The sequence below is a fragment of the Mirounga angustirostris genome, unplaced genomic scaffold (genome assembly GCF_029215605.1).
Source record: "Mirounga angustirostris isolate CCGP_5_RB_7025 unplaced genomic scaffold, mMirAng1.0.hap1 SCAF_1, whole genome shotgun sequence".
NCBI lineage: Eukaryota > Metazoa > Chordata > Mammalia > Carnivora > Phocidae > Mirounga > Mirounga angustirostris.
The window spans coordinates 4,358,212-4,375,331 of NW_026991709.1; the positions used below are offsets into that span (position 1 = coordinate 4,358,212).

The window sequence follows — 17,120 nt, forward strand, 5'->3', positions numbered from 1 at the left end:
GTCAGCCCTGGACATTCTGGCCCCTTGGGAAGGCCGACTGGCTGGAAGGGTCTGCTGAACATTATAGCAGGGCCCCCACCTTCTGCTGCTCCAGCGGGGTCCCCTGTGTGATGGTGAAGGCTTGCCCCCGTTCACCGGGGTTGAGAGAATTTAATCCCCCCTGTGGATAACACCTTAATGCAACTAAAAGAAGATTACTTATTTTTAAAGCCTTTCCATTTTGTTCTTGTCCATTTGACAAATGAAGCATTATTATTCCCAGGGTGGCAGGGGCAGCGGCCGGCCAGGATGAGGATTGGGCCCGTCATTGTCCCTCAGCTGGGCTCATGGCCACAGTGCTAACAGCATTTCGTTGGGCCAAGCGGTGACGTTGGGGCTAGCCGTTGTAGCTTGGCCCTCCTGCTGAGCGCTGCAGGGAGACCAAGGAAGGGTTTGTCTGCGTGACGGGTTTTATGTGGGGGATCGGGACTCCTAGGGCCAGGAAGACCCTCCAGCGGGTCTCGGTGAGAGGACGTTGGGACCCATAGATGCTCTGTCTTTGGTATTGTACTTACTCTCTTGATGTGACTCGAATAGGAATTGTGACCATTGGAGTCTTGCATTCTAGAAGTTTTAAAGTCTTTTAAGTCTAAATCCGCTTGTTTATTTATTTGCTCTTAATCATGTGCTTAGGCCACCTCCATATCCAGGGATGGGGTAGGGGGGAAGCTTTGTCTAGAACTGGATACAAAGGAGAACCCACTCCTTCTTGCTCAAGAGCACTGATGAAGCCGTGGGATTTTATTGCTAAAATTCTAGTTAGCTTAGTAGAGAAGGTTCCAGAGACCTAACGGGAGTCAAGCAGTCATCCTCTGGTGTCTTACCCAGAGCGGTGTGAGGCCCTGGGCCGTCGAGACGAGGACAGCGAATGTTCTCCTTGTCATGTCATTTGTGTTTGTAGCTCATCTGGCACGAAAATATGTTCCTCCAAAAAGGATTGTTTATAGAGCATTTATTTTTAAAATGAATAGACGACATTTCTTACACAAACATTTTTTTGTTCCAACCTTTTGTGAACTCGGGAGAGGCAGTAACATGATGAAGATATGTAAACTCAGGCACGTAGCTCAAGTTCCTTCTCAAGACCTTGCTGGGATGGAGGAGACCAGTGTGGGGTGGTGTCTGCCAGGATGGAGAGCAAGTGATGCTTTCCCTTCTCATTCTGTGCCGTCGAACCTCCGACAGTGGACGCTGGGGGTGGATGCTGGGGGTGTCACAGTGTCCGGGTCAGGTCTCCTCAGGAGGGGCAGATGGGCTGGGGGGTGGTAGTGGGATGGGGGTGGAGAGGCTCTGGATGCAGGACTGTTGGGGGTGGGGAGGAAGGAGTTAGCTGGGGATGAGAAAGAAGAAGAGGACAGATGTCCTAGCCTGATGTCCTAACCTGAACTTGGGGAAACAGCAGGCCGGATAAAGGAACTATTTGGATAATCTTTCCACTTGGTATTTTATTTTAGATTCTGATAAATCCACCAGAGAATTAAGGAATTTTCTTTTCCTTCCCAAGTGACAGCCGGCAGTGTTCCCTTGGGAAGGAGGGGGTCCCTTCTGCCTTACACTCCACCTCCTGATGACTTGGCTCTGGCCTGGCATGCTGGCCACCTGCCGGGCGTGCCCCACAGCACCCTTCCTCCCAGCAGGTGCGCACCTGGCACCTGGCTCCTCATCATCCCCGTCGTCCCCCGGGGGCTTGCTCGGCCTTCTGCGAGGGCAGGGGTGACCCCTCATTCTAGAAGATCCTCTCCTATAGAGGGGTTCTATGGCAGAAACTTGGTATTTCTCTGTTTGGTAACCTCTCTCTCTCAAACGCTTTGTGATTTTTATTGGGAATGTGGCCTGATTTATTCCTGGTGTAATTACTTGTCTTTGTTTTATAGGTCCTTAAGCGAACTCACTTTATAATGCTATTTTTGTTAAGGCTGTATAATTTCCTAAGTGTTTAATATTTTATATGTTCTTTGAATTATCCCCACATCTTGGGAAGCCACAGTAGGTTGAAAATTATCTAGATAGAAACAATTTATGGTGTTCCGAGTATATTCTTAAGTTTTTTGCTTATAAAATCTATCACTTGTTTTCTTTTTTTTTAAGAAGTTTTTTTTTTTTTAAGATTTTATTTATTTATTTGACAGATAGATAGAGAGCATAAGTAGGCAGAGCGGCAGGCAGAGGGAGAGGGAGAAGCAGGCTCTCCGCTGAGCATGGAGCCGGACGTGGGGCTCGATCCCAGGACCCCAGGATCATGACCTGAGCCGAAGGCAGCTGCTTAACCGACTGAGCCACCCAGGCGCCCCTCACTTGTTTTCTTTCTAAGGCTCAGTTTTAGAGAGAGGAGATGGCTAATGGCTTTTACTCCATGTGAACGGCGAAATGTCTGCGGACTCAGCTGGTGGGGAGAAACAGGTCACAGTATCCAGGAAAAACTTTTTATGTGGAAAGAATATAACGACTCGATTTGGGCAAAACAGAGTTTAGCTCTTGAGAAATGCATTTGGAAGAAAAGATCTGGAATGTCGTTTCCAGTTTTCCAACTCTTCCGTAATAGAAAAGATGTGAATCTGGGTACTTATCAAGTTTGGAACTCTAAAGTCTTGTCCTTGCTAACTTCTCAGGTCCTGATTATTTTATTCAGTGAACTAAAGGGGTATTTGGAACGAATTCTCCTTCCTGTCCTATCCCGTGCCTCCTCCAGGTCGTGTCTTGTCACGTGGTGGGCGAGGCCATTCAGTTCCTGGTCCGCGCGGGGCCCGCATCCCCCGAAGACATGGGGCGCCAGATATACGGTGCACGGCTCTCCCCGTTTCATCTACAGGTGAGTTTGGGTAGATCGAGTGAGTCATGGGAAGATGCTCATAAACCCATAGGGTAAGCCTGGTGTGATCGCGGGGCCCTGGTTTCCCAGGCTTTTTTTTTTTTTTTTAAAGATACGTTTTTTTTTTTTCTTTTTTTTTTTTTTTAAGATTTTATTTATTTGTGAGAGAGGGAACGAGAGACAGAGAGCATGAGAGGGAGGAGGGTCAGAGGGAGAAGCAGACTCCCTGCCGAGGAGGGAGCCCGATGTGGGACTCGATCCCGGGACTCCAGGATCATGACCTGAGCCGAAGGCAGTCGCTTAACCAACTGAGCCACTCAGGCGCCCTCCCAGGCTTTTATTAATCATTTATTTCATAATTTTCAAACTGTAGCCTTCTATGTTATATTGTATCTGTGGGAAATAAAGTGTGCATCATGTATATGCACATGCTGTGTACACATAGACACACATGTATCCACACCCACGCATACATGTATCTATAGCCATGTGCGGATGGGTATCATGAGCTCAGAGGTTGCCCAGCTACCGCTATTGGGAGATGCGATATTTTTCAAGGCGTTTAAAGAGATCAGGGGTGTTGCTGCCAAGCAGAGTTATGGTGAGTGGCATCGGCGGTGAGGACAGTGGTTCTGTTTGGGGACCCCGGGCCAGACCCCAGCCGTCCTCTGCAGCTGGGACACCCGTGTAGCCACTGGACGGGGCGTTCCTCTTTTTAGTTTTTGGGAAAAGTTAAACTTAAAAGAACCTTTACTCTTTTGTATAAGTTTGTCTGCGGACTCAGCACAGAGCATGCCCGTGGGCACATTCCTCCAGCAGCCTCCGCTCGCTGCGCGTCTGGGTCACATTTGGGTGGTTCTGTCGTCGGTCATGCTTCTCCCTTATTACATTTGTCACGGTGCTCTGTGCTCAGTGAGGACGACCCGCTGAAAGCTCACATGGTGGTCACCATTTTTCAGCAATAAAGCATGTTTGGTTTTCTTTTTTTTTTTTTAGATGTAATGCTTTTGTATATTTAATAGACTACAGTATAGTGTAAATATAACTTTTACAAAAATACGTACTTATTTTAGAGAGAGAGTCCGAGAGCGTGAGACTGGGGGAGGAGCAGACGGAGAGGGAGAGGCAGAGGCAGACTCCCCACTGAGTGTGGAGCCCGACGCAGGGCTCAATCCCAGGACCCTGAGATCGTGACCTGGGCCCAAATCAAGAGTCGGACACTCAATTGACTGAGCCACCCTGGCGCCCTTAAATACAACTTTTATATGCACTGGGAAGCCAAACATTAACGTGACTTGCTTCATCGCAGTGTTCTGGAAGCAGGTCTGCTGTATTTCTGAGGTGTGCTCGTATATATTTTACATCGTATTAATAATGACTTCTAAGTAATTATACAGAGACATATATAATAATCGTAATAGGCTTATTAGGGGAATTTCTGGTTGCCTGAACCATCAGATAACAGTGTGTCCCTCCCATGAAGCAGGGGTCCACGGAAGCTCTGTTCAGCCAGCATGTGAACGTTGTGAATTTCTGGGTCTGTTTTAGGGGTCACTGCGGCTTCAACCCCATGTTTCCCCTCCTCTGTCCCCGTGCTTGGCTGCTAATTTGGGGGATGAGCCTAAGTCATACAGCACCCTCAACCACAAGGGAAGAGGATATTCCGTATGCTTTTCTTACGTAGACATGGTTTTGAAGAGCCGGGGCAAACAAGATTTTCTGGCTACCTAAATGGCTTTTTTTCTGCAAGCCAGCCCCCCGCAGCCCCCCTCACTAACACTCCCTTCCTGAGAGCTGAGGAGGGTGTTACTTCATGCAGTTGTCGGATGTTCATGCCTTCCTGCTCCCCCAAACATTTTGGACAGTGTAATTGCAAAATAACTCCGAAGCCTGGGACACATGTAGCCGACGCCGGACACCTGTTTCAGGACGGAGTGAGTCCGGCCAGACCCATAAACCTCCACAAAGGACATGGAGTTTCCGAGATGCTGTTTATGTGCCATTTCATGCAGCTCAGAGACAAGTAACACAGTTGTATCTTGGATCTCTTAACACAGTTGAAAACCGCTCTGTGGATTCCCTCTGAAAGCAGAAGGAGCTACTGGAGATCGATCAGTTATTCATGCTGCCAGCAGGAGACACTCCTGTTGTCCTTCAGATGAAAGGGGCACAAGGGGGCCCGCCTTGGTCTCGCTGCCCCACGACCTGCCTGGGCTGGGGGCGGACTCGGGGACTTGCAGTAACACAGTCAAGTGCACCTTTCCTGGCGTCACCCAGGATTATGGGGCAGGGGAAGGCGTCGCCTGTCTTACCCTGGTGCTGGTGTGAGCCGAGGGTCCCGAGGGGTGGGTAGTACTGTCTAAAGCCGCCCTTTCCTCCTTTGCTGAGGGTGGGGAAGGGACAGAGGCGAAGTGCTAGGATCCGTGCTTTGGAGAGAGTCTCTGGCTGGAAAACGAAGGGAGGGGTATTCGTTTGCTGTGCCTGCTGAAGCAAATCACCGCAAACTTAGCTTAAAATGTAAATGTAGGGGCACCTGGGTGGTGCAGTCGGGGGAGGACTGACTCTTGGTTTCGGCTCAGGTCATGATCTCAGGCTCATGAGATCGAGCCCCGCGTCGAGCTCCATGGTCGGCGCAGAGTCTGCTTGAATTCTCTCTGTACCACCCCCCACCCCCCAGTGCTCTCTCTCTCTTTTCTAAAAAATAAATAATTAAAAAAAAAAAAAAAAGCATAAACGTATTATGTCCCCATTCTGGAGGCGCGATGTCCAACACAGGGTAACATCGGCAGGCGACCTTGCTGTCTGGAAGCTCTGGGATCATCTGCTTCCTTGCTCTTTGGGCTGTTGGCATGATTCGGTTCCTTACAACTATAGGGCTGAGGGCCTGTGTTCTTGCCGGCGGTCAGCTGAGGGCCGTTGGCAGCTTCTAGAGGCCACCTCATTCCTGAGTTCCTGGCACCTTCCCTCCATCTGCAGGGCATCTCTCGCTGGCCTGCTCTCTTGCCTTCTTCTTCCATCTCTGAGGACTCGCTGGAATGACCCAGCATTATCCCTCCATTCACGGTCCTTACCCTGGTCCCTCCTGCAAAGCCCCCTTTCCCATATCTGGTCACATATTCACAGGTTCCGAGAACTTGGGTGTGGACACCTTTGGTGGGGGGCATTATGCTGCCACCACGGATGGGTCCAATCCGATGGGTTATTGCAAGAGCTCAGAGTCCAGTTGGAGGGCGTGCGTTGGCCCAGGCAAGAGAGGATGAGAACACCGTGTGTTACGTGCACAGCCTCAGGGAGTGTGGGAACGTGGGGTTGGGCTAAGCATCCCCCTTCCCTCCCGTTCCTCCCTGTCCTGCGTGCCTTGCTATCACTCCCAGACGAGAATCCAAGGCACAGAGAATTCCTCACTAAGAATGAGTGCAGAGCCTTAATGACACCTGGCCTCAGCCTCCAATGCTGAGAATCCTCTGGTAGGTTGGGGCCAAGGAGGGTGCTGGCGGGAGGGGTGGGGTGAAGGGGAGGCCCAGGGAGTTTAGAGTTTTCCTTCCCATTTCGAAAGGCAAGGGGTGGCCAGGCAGGCGTCTAGGGAAATAAATGAACACATGCGTGCACACACACTCAGATGCACACGGACACACACACGGACGCGCGTGGAGGTTTTGCTAGAGCGTGTAGCTCTCCGGTCACTTTGTGTTTTGATAGCTGGAGCTCCACATGACAGAGAAGAGAGAGGACATCCAGATCAAGTGGTCCTTCATCAGCGCTCCGGAGACGGCCATTACGGTCCAGCCCAAAGCAGTGGTGGAGGTCAGTCTGTGGGTTTTTATGACCCTCCCCCCATCGGCGTACATCAGAACACATGCACGTCGTGACCCCCTGATCTGGGGAATAGAGGCTCTGCCCAGTGCCCCTCCCATGTGGGCAGGCTTCTCCCCTCCTCCCGGAGCATGGGGCCACCCTGACGGGGCAGGAGGGACCGCGGCTGTTCTGGATGTAATGCTGGGCCCTCAACCCAGCCGCACCTGCCATCACCTGGCAGCTTTAGAAAGCCCTGGGCCTGCCCCCTGATGCCCCCCACGCAGGTTTCCTTGGGCCTGGAATTGTTTCTAGTGCTCTTGTGCAGCCGAGGCTGAGGACCACTGATGTCCTGTCGCCGTGGGGTTCCTCGACGGGCTGTCATGCTTGCTCGTCAGACCTTCTGTCCTTCCCTGTGGCACTCCCCAGACAGCTCAGGTTGCGGCCGTGGGCTGGCTCCCCGGGCCAGGCGTCTCTCCCCCCAGTTTCTGCAAAAGTGCATCTCAAATTGGAAGGCAATCTCTCTGCTTCCCACGGTCCGAAGTGTTGGAGGAAATGAATTTGGAAGCAGGGAGTGGGTGGATAAAGTCACATTGGGGTCACTTTCAGCGGCTGGAAAGATCATGCAAAATCATGTGTGCCAGAGGCTCGGCTGATTAGTGATTCCTTTGCAGGGGTGGGATTTTTATTATGGTTGTTCGCAGTCTTGCTCTGTTTCAGACTCTCGTTCAACCACGAAGAGATCCCCAGCAGCTAAGTATGGGACTGTAAGCCTCTGTCCATACCTGTTTATACCTTTCATGCCTTGATATAAATGCATGCAGTTTTTTGTTGTTTTTAAGATGAATAAGCTTGAATTGTAACTCCTAACTGGCATACATCTGAACTGTCATTTTTCCTGGCCATTCGGTCACACCAGGGGCTCGGACTGTTTCCCAGGAGGCCCGGTTCCTGTCCTGTTTCCTCTTCCTTCCCACATTTGCATGTCCTGGTCCACCCTGCGCTGTGGTCAGGCCGGCCGTGCACGCAGAACGTTCCCGTGGCCTGCTGTCTCAGCACCATGGCTGACTCGCACCTGCCTTTGCACCAGAATGCCCTGCTGAAGGGGGCAGAGCCCTGTGTCCAGGACTCCTTGAGTTAATTCTTCCTCTGTGTGCTTGGGTGACCAGCTTGGTATCAGTTGAGTGCGCTGTCTCCTGCTAGGACTCACTTTTAGGTTTTGTCCCCCATCTTTGTAAATTTACACGGATTTTTTTTGAAAATGTAAAATATTCACACGGTTCAAAAGTCAAAATTGTGTGAAACCTTCTACTCAGACGTCCAGCCTCCACCCTGTCCCTCCCACCCCATCCACCCCTGCACACTGTAACTTTGTTCATTAATTAGTTCGTGTTTATCTGTCCCGGGTTTCTTTTTGCAAAAACAAGCTTATTCCCCAGTTCTTACCCCGAGGGTGGCATGTTCGCATCTTGCCCCCCAGTGTCCCATGGGCTTCTCTGACCGTCACGTGCTCCCCACGGGAATGAGAAGCGAGACTCTCCAAGTGTAGCATTAAGCCAGCCCCCTGGGAGCCGGTCCTGTGGGCGCAGGACCCAAGCCTCTGGGGCCTCCAGTGGATGTGGTATTACGGGGGGCAGGGGGTTGGCCCGAGCCAGCTGCTCATCTGGGGAGGAGCTCGGACATCTGAGCACCCCAACACTCCTCTTCGCCCTTGATTTCCTCCTCTGTAAAGGGACAGGAAGTCGTGGGGGTTTAAAGAAAGACTTGAATATGTAAACAAAATGAGGTCCATCCACATGATGGAATATTTTTCAACCATAAAAAAAAAAGAAAAACAGTGAGGCTGTGATGCTTTCTACCAACACGAAGGAACCCTGGGAAGGTCATGCCGAGTGAGAGAAGCCCGACACGGAACACGTGTGTGGGAGCCCATTGCTGGGAGATCTTCCCCAACAGGCAAATCATGCAGGTGGCAGGCGGATCAGGGGCAGGTCGGGGCCGTTGGTGGGGAGGGGCAGAGGGTGGGGGTGGGGAGGGGCGGGGAGTGACTGCTGGTGGGTGAGAGATAGGGTAAGCGATAACCTCTCGATGGTCGCTGCAGAACACCAAACACACCGAATGCCACTGAAATGTCTACTTTAAAATGGTTAATTTTATGTGACGTGAATTTGACCTCCGTTAAAAAAAAGGAAGATAGGGATATCAAGGACCTATTGAAGAGAAAGACGACAGAGTGGTGGTTTTAAGTGCACACTCGTGAGCCTTGTGACCCCCCACGTGTTAATTAACGTCTCTGTGTGCTGGTTTCCTCGTCCGCAAAATGGGGATAATGATATTCAAGGTGCTTGCGAAGATTAAATGAGTTAATACATATAAGTGCATGGACTTGAGCCGGACATAGCCTAAGAGTGTTGGAAGTGTTAGCTGTTTTGATAATTATTAGAGTTGCTAGCAGAGTAGACGTTCACTAATGGGCAGAGTGGGATTAAGTTTGCTGTGACAAGCCAGCCAGCCCTCCGCAGGCTAACCTCTGCAAGGCGGGAGGTTTTCCCTAGGCCTGTCGTCCTGGTGGGAGTCCCTGCGTGCAGATGTCCTGTCCCCTGAGCAGGGTGGGGACGCTGGAGCCCCGCAGCGAGGGCGTCTGCACCAGAGGGTGGACCGTTCCTCCCTGTGACCGCACCACAATCGATATATCTGTTTAGCTATCAACGGATACTTAGGTGGTTTCCAGCTTGGGGCTTTATGAATAGTGGTGCTGTGAACATTCTGGAACACAAGAACGCCTTTCTGTTGGGGAGTAATAATTATAGCTTTATGGAGTTGACACCTGATAATATAAATCATCCAGCTTTGTTCCTCTACAAGCTTATCTTTCTTATTGGGCCCTTTCATTTACTTGAAGGCTTTTTAATTAAAAAAAAAAATACCCAATGTCATGCGAGAAAGAAAAAACACACCTGTCCGAGAGGGTCTACACAGAGAAAGCAACATGTTTGTATACTGCGCCAGCCTTGACTGTTACCATTTTAAAAATAAGAGCAGGAATTACTTCTGACACCAGTAAGGAGGACCCTGTCTCCCAGAGGAGATCAGACGTCCCGGAGCCCGGGCTGCCCCCCACGTGCTTGGTCCCAGGGATGAGTCGCCTGACACCTACCCTCCTGTCGCACAGCGCACAGTCAGGAAGTGATTTGGCGGCTTCCCCCTCTTTTGGCAGGACCGGGTGGCGGAGACCGATGCCGTGTCTGAAACCCTCAAGGATATCTTGAGGTGCCTGGTTAGTGCTGCCTCCCCGTCGGTCGTTCTGAGCACCAAGCCTGTGGACGTGAGGGACGTTCAGGTAAGCCGCGGAGGGTGGCGCTTCACGACCCATTAGGGATCCCGGTCCCCCTCCTGGAGAACCTGCGTGCGTTTCAAATGTTCCTCCGCCCGCCGTGGTAGAACAAGAATGCCCGACTGCTTGCTGGGCGAGCTGCGAGTTCAGGGCACAGGGTTCCAGAGCCCCGTGGGACGGGAGAACAGGTGTCTGGGCGGCTTCGCATGGTCCAGGCCTAATTAGCCCTGAGCCTCTGCCTTTCTGGAGCCGAAACTCGACTTTTCACTGTCCACTCGGCCTGTGGCCTCGGATCTCATCCTTCCAGGACTGAGGTAGCTGGGAAACCCAATTAGCCATGAGAACGTGCCCCCGAGGCAAGGTGGCTTTTTATATGTATGTAAAATATCCAATTATATAATAGCCTCCGTAGTTGCATGAGCCAATCATATATTTATATACAAAATGTATGTTTACTCATCTACACCAAAACCTATTATAAGGAATTGGCTCACGTGATTACGGAGGCTGACGAACCCTGGGATCTGCAGGGTGAGTCAGCAAGCTGGAGGCCCAGGAGCGCCAGCGGTGGAGTTCCGTAGGTCAGGCCTGAAGGCCAGCAGGCTTGAGAGACACGGAGAGCTGGCGTCTCCATTCGAGTCTAAAAGCAGGAAAAAACTGATATCCCAGCGTGAAGCCTGTCAGGCTTGAGGAACCCCCTCTTTTTCAGGGGAAGTCAGCCTTTGTTCTAGCAGACCTTCAACTGATTGCATGAAGCCCACCCACATTAGGGAGGGCAATCTCTTTCACTGGGTCTTTTGATTTAAATGTTCATCTCATGCAAAAATAGCCTCACAGAAACACCCGGAACAACGTTTGAACAAATACCTGAGCAACCCCGTGACCCTGTCACATCGACACATACAATTAACCATCACACACAGACAACTGAAATATTTCATCTCCATCCCAGACATGTGATCGCTCTGGCCCTTGTGCTCACTGACTTGGATCCTAAGGACTTTTGCAATTCTTGCAGCTCGCAGTTGGCAAGGTCCTGGTTCACAGTAGTGTTTTCTAAATGGTGACCTTGAGAGGTTGATAAGCTTTCCCCAAAAAAACATCTGAGGTCAGATCAGTACCCAGGGTCCCTTCCTGGAAGGCTCTGTTTGTGTAGAGACCTGTGATGTCTCTGAGAAGCCTTTCCAGGATTCCCAGACCTTGGTACTTAAGGGACCCCCCCCCCCTTTTAAAGATTTTATTTATTTATTTGAGAGGGAGAGTGGGCAGGAGGGAGAAGGAGAGAATCTGGAGCAGAATCCACAATGAGCGCAGAGCCAGACCTGGGGCTCGATCCCACAAATGCAAGATCATGACCTAAGCCAAAACCAAGAGTCAGGCACTTAACTGACTGAGCCACCCAGGGGCCCCTGGACCCCTTTTAAGGAGTACTCACAGCCGCGAGGGAAGGGAGGAAGCCAGTTTGGGAAACGGTTAGAGGAGCCTTTTCTCTGTGGAAACGCCTCGATGCTCACTTGCGGACATGATGATGGACGCTGGTCCCGGCAGCACCTGCCTCTGTGCATCACCTGGATGACACTTAGATACTCCCCACCTGGATGGCGGATCTGCCTGATGGCCCTCGCCGTGTGTGTCAGGCCAGTGTCCGGCTTGGTGCAGGTGGGCAGTGGGCGCCTGCAGCCTGGAGAGGGCCTCCCACGTTCTCGTCACCACCTGGCCTGGGGCAGGTGCGAACCCAAGGCAAGCTCTGCTTCCGGGCTCCACTCACAGCCAGGTTCCAGGGAGCCCCTCTGGCTGAGCACAGTGCTGCTTCACTCAGGTTATTTGGATGTAAAAGGCTCCCAGGTAGGGCAAGAGGTTATGGTGGATGGGGACCCTCCCTTCCCATAAAAATGGAAAATTGTTCCCAAGCCGAGCACAGGGTCAGGCCCCCTGTGCGGATTGTCCCCAAGACCCCGCCCCGTGACAGGTGGTGGGTGGCTGCCTCTTTTTCTCCCCCAGTCACTGCTCTTGGTTTTCTGTTTGCAGAATCTACAACGCACTTCATCTACTCCTCAGGAATCCTGCCCTCCCAAACCTCCAAGGGCTCACGAACTCAGATTACTGGTGAAGAACATCCGAGCCTCGCTGCTAAATGATCCTGGGGCTTCAGGCAGGTGGTCGGGCTGCAGGAAGCCCTGGGGGGCGCGGGGGGCCCTGCCAGCAATAGAAGTGACTGTTCCACCACACAGCAGAGCAAGGGGTGACCTGCAGGTTCTCAGTGGCCTCTGGGTTTCCCGTGGCACCCCCAATTGGGTCTGCAGTGTGATCCTGCCTTTGAGCACAGAGCCCCTGAAAACCAGAATAGTAACGTGAGACCGTTAAACAGCCGTCCCGATTTTGCAGGCAGGAAGGCTGAGGGAAAAAAGGAATGCAATCATAACCTTGCCCTTTTCTTTCATCTGGAAGGCACCCCCCCTTTTTTTTAACTACTGAACATGTAAATACACGTTGAGCATCCCTGACTGCTACGTAATGCGCACCTTCTCCTTTCCTAGAAGACGGGGCACCACGTGGGCAGTTTACAGAGTGTCAGAAGGGCTTCGGGCCCATCGGGGACCCTCCAGTGCTAGGAGAGGCTGTTATCTGAGTGAGGACAAGTGTTGCAGAGCAGATCCTTCTTTTTAGGTGGTCCTGAATGGCTGCGCAGACCCCAAATGCACAGCAGCCTGGAATGGGACCCATCCTTCCACTGCGATTCGATTTTGCTGAGAACAGGAATGAATTCTTTATTGTCTGAAGCTGCTAAGGGTTACTTATGTGCAGGGAGTGTCTCCCAGTCCCCAAAGCACAGACTGTCCACATTTAACAACCGAGACTCTGTGCAAAGCCAGCTGTGGGTGATGTCCTCGGGGGTCCCTCCCTGTTCCTGGCCTCTGTGGGCAGGTCACATCTGGGCCTGTGTCTCCCGTCAGAGGTGATCGTGAAGATCAGTACGATGATGTGCGTGGAATACCTAACACTGTGCAGTGTCCGGTCCCGTGGTTACTGGTTACACGTTATGTTTACAGCTCTGTGCATGGGACAGGCATTGCCTAGAAGCAGAAATGACTGTTGACTAGTGACATGTCCCATCCCCCAGGTCACAGACCCCCAAACAGGTCTCTGTCTGAGCTGAGTCAGGTATAAAAGCATACCCCTCATAAGTAGGGATATGGGTTCTCTGTGTGGTGTCCCCAAATTTAGGGGTCACCCCAGACGCCTCTCCTTTTGCAAGCTGGTCATCTTGTCCAAAAGTGGGGGCCACATCTGCTGTTGTAATGTTGCCCCTGGGGAGTGTCCCTCCTCCAGGGCGGGGAGCAGGGGCTCTTGAGGTCCACCATCCAGGCCAAAGGATAGCAAGTTGGGGATCAAAAATCTTAAACTCTAAGTGAGGTGCTTTGAGAGTTTGTTAATGGCAAATAAAATAAAGAATAGTCCCTCAGACGTGGGTGAGCCAAGACAGGCGTTTAATTCAGCCTGTTATATGCAAAATGTGTATGCACATAACGCAATTTAAAAAATAGAAATGCCCCTTTGTTTGATTGCAGGCAACATTAATCCACAGTGTGTAGTTCGGCTGAACGATCCTGTTCAGAAGTTCAGTGCCCTCGCTACAAACACCACCGACCTCAGCTGGGAAGAAGAATTCACCTTGTGCGTACAGCCTGGTAAACGCGGGCTTGCAAGGGCGGAGCCCCCCGACTCACGGCTGCCAGGTCCCGAACTCAGCATGTAGCACTGTCCATACCCAAAACAGAAACATTCAAAAAATTACTTTTTTTTTTTTTAAAGATTTATTTATTTATTTGAGAGAGCGAGAATGAGAGAGAGAGAGTACATGAGAGGGAGGAGGGTCAGAGGGAGAAGCAGACTCCCTGCTGAGCAGGGAGCCCGATGCGGGACTCGATCCCGGGACTCCAGGATCATGACCTGAGCCAAAGGCAGTCGCTTAACCAACTGAGTCACCCAGGCGCCCCCAAAAAATTACTTTTGAAAAGGTGTATTAAACATCCGAGGTAGCTTTAGGTTGAATCTGGGTTTCTTTCTGAAGGCAGCTCTGGGTATGAGTTTCCCCCTGGCCCTTGTCTGCCCTGTCCGGAGAGCACTCTGGTCAGGCTCTCTCGACTTTAGAAGTACCCGCCGTCTGGAGCAGAAGGGAGGGGACTTCGGGTTGATACCGGAACCTGACTGGGAACAAAGGGAACAGTACGGCCCATTTAGAAGAAACGGTGTAGGAATTCTAAGTAATGTATCCTGGAGCAGCGTCCCCCAGCACCTTAAGAAGCCGGACTCGGCCCAGGAACGTACGGATGGCTTCGTGAGATCGATGAACTGAATCCCTTGTGATGATGGATCAAAGGAAAAAACATACTGATCTCGATACATGCTGAGATGATCAGTGATATTTCCTGCGCATTCCTAATTTAAAATCTTAATTAGAACATGATTAATGGCCACTTCTTTAATAAGCTAAGAGAAATCACTGTAAAGGACAAAGACCAGAAGTAGTCCCGTTAAAGCCAAGACAAAGATACCCGCTGTTTTGTTCTAGGAGGAAGGGAATAGTGTACCGAACAGTAAGTACCGAAAGGAAGAGGCAAAACGAATCACTTGGAGGTGATAGGGTTGCATATCTAGACGACTCAAGAAAATCAGTTAAAACTATCAGAAATAATAATAGAAACTCATATAAATATTTCAGTAAAGTGGCTGACTCTAAAACTGTAGAAATCGATTGCTTTCTGAGGCTTATTAAACAGTGAACAATTGGAAAGTGTCCTGGCAGCAGGTGTCCCGTGTATAATATAAAGAGCTTTTATAAATCTGTAATGAAAATACGAGCCCTCTCCTGGAAAACCGGGAAAAATGTCTGAGCTAGAAAATAGAAAACAAGAACTATAGCCAGAAACTTCAGAAAAGTTGTTCAATCTCAGCAATAGTTAAAGAAATACAAATGTAAACAGAAGAGAGAATTTTTTCACCTTACAAGTTGGTAAAGAATAGGCGAGAGAGCATGGCCGGTGGAAGTGTAAACTGGAAGAAAATTCCAGAAATTCCATTCCGGAAGTCCTCACTATGTATCCAAAAAAAAAAATCTCTTTAATGCATGTACCTTTTGACTGGCATTTACAGTCTTCCTAAGGAAATAATCACACAGTGTGTACAAAGATAGGTATAAGGGTGTTTATCTCATCTTGTTTATAATAACGAAATGTTAGAAACAACCAAGCCATTATTAAGGGTTGGTTATTAAGGACTGGACTAAATAAAATCTCCTACGGCCAGATAGGAGGACACTGGATGCCTATTAAAAGGGGCGTTGCTCTATACTCTCTGACCTAGAAAGAGGTCTGATATCTTAAGTGAAAAATACAGGTTACAAAAGCGAAGTATACCGTGCTCTATGTTTTGTTTTTGGATAAATACATAGCTACAGTAACTACTAGCCGCATGCGGCTCTTTAAATTTGAATGAATTAAAATGCAACAAAATTAAGTTCAGGCCCTCGGTTTGCACGGGCCTCGTTTTGAGCTCTCAGTGGCCGTTTGTGGCTAGTGGCCACCAGGCTGGATAGCGCCTAGAAGGACGTCTCCATCGTCAGCCAGAAAGCAGCAGAGAATTCTAGGAGACCACAAACCAAATAATAACAGTAACTGTTTGGGGATGGGGAGTGGCAGATAATCTTTATACTAATGGAGATTTGTATTTCTTTCCATAATCAGAAAAAAAATACTGTTTCAAGAAATAATAAAGCATTTGTAAGGATTCCCAGCACTTTTTTTCCCTTCTGCAGTGAGCTGAATGCCAAGTCGAAGGAGTTGCACCTGCAGATTTCAGGGGATGCGCAATCCTCGGAAGGTGGGTGTCGAGCAGGCAGAGGGAGGCCCTGCTCTCTGGGAGGGGTCACCCAGCCGCCCTGACCACGGCCTGGAGAAGCTGGGAGGCAGGGTGGGCCTGCCCCGAAACCACTCCGGTCTTCCCGAGGCAATGTTTGCTTGAAAGTCCATTTCAGTTATTAGCAGGGTCACACATTTTGGAAAAGAATATACTCAACTGGTTTTTGCCTTTTTTTTTAAACAAATACCTAAACTCTTATTTGGCAATTCTTGGCTTCGAGAAGCCCTTCTCAACCTCTTAGCCTTAATAAACGCGTTCTGTTGTGTTCCTAATTGTGGCAAAATGCATATACCATAGAAGTTCCCATCTTAACCATTTTTGGGTGTAAAATTCACTGGCGTTAAGTACATTCACACTGGTGTGGGACCATCAGCACCATCTACCTCCCGGACTTTCCTCTTGCCAGGCTGAGACCCTGTCTTCCCCATTCCCTCCTTCCCCAGCCCCTGGCACCCTCCCATTCTGCTTTCTGTCTCTGTGGATTCCAGCTGGCTTTTCCTTATAAAATAAGCCACAGCAGCTTATACTGGACACATTGCTGTAGAGACAAGAAAGCAACAATTAAAGGTAAAATCACAGACGGGAACACGGACCTGTATGTATGCATGTGTGTAACTCGGGAGTTTCAGTATGTATTAGGTTTTTAAAAATGCCCATAAACATACCAAAATTAGGAGCGGGGGACCCTTACGTGGCTTATCCTGCTAAGAGACCAAGCCATTTGGTTGTCTCCCAGAGTTACAAAGACACAGGAAAAAGCAATTCAAGCTTCTGTTTATTAGCAAGAATTCTTTTTCTTTTTTTTTTAAAGATTTTAAATTTTTAAAGATTCATCTATTTTAGAGAGAGAGAAAGGGGCAGAGGGAGAGAGAATCCTCAAGCAGACTCCATGCAGAGCACGGAGCCAGACCCTAGGACCCTGAGATCATGACCTGAGCCGAAATCAAGAGTTGGCCGCTTAACCGATGGAGCCATCCAGGCACCCCCATTAGCAAGAATTCTGAGCTAATTTCCTTGATTCTCTTGTCTTGGGATAAGATCAGTGAGGTGCTTCTGAGATAAGAACGAACATTCCAGGAGAGGGCGTGTGGTTTGAACCCAGGATGGGCCGATGTTTGCCCTGAGAGAAGCCGACTCCTAGTCCACTCCTGAGGCACCACTCCTTTGGCTCCTTTGGAGGTCATTCCTGTACAACCCGATGGGATCTATGAAATTTCACATTAAAAA

General features: G+C 50.0%; 1 protein-coding gene across 5 annotated transcripts in view; it reads left to right on the forward strand.

Annotated features, from left to right (window-relative positions):
• C2CD2 (C2 calcium dependent domain containing 2) overlaps positions 1 to 17,120 on the forward strand; it is a 51,734-nt gene that overhangs the window by 17,383 nt on the left and 17,231 nt on the right. For all 5 annotated transcript variants that reach the window (XM_064578621.1, XM_064578633.1, XM_064578643.1 and 2 more), the window contains exons 3-8: positions 2,729 to 2,848; positions 6,548 to 6,652; positions 9,858 to 9,980; positions 12,003 to 12,126; positions 13,544 to 13,649; positions 15,790 to 15,854. In XM_064578621.1, coding sequence (XP_064434691.1) covers positions 2,729 to 2,848; positions 6,548 to 6,652; positions 9,858 to 9,980; positions 12,003 to 12,126; positions 13,544 to 13,649; positions 15,790 to 15,854 — 643 coding nt within the window. The remainder of the gene's footprint in view (positions 1 to 2,728; positions 2,849 to 6,547; positions 6,653 to 9,857; positions 9,981 to 12,002; positions 12,127 to 13,543; positions 13,650 to 15,789; positions 15,855 to 17,120) is intronic.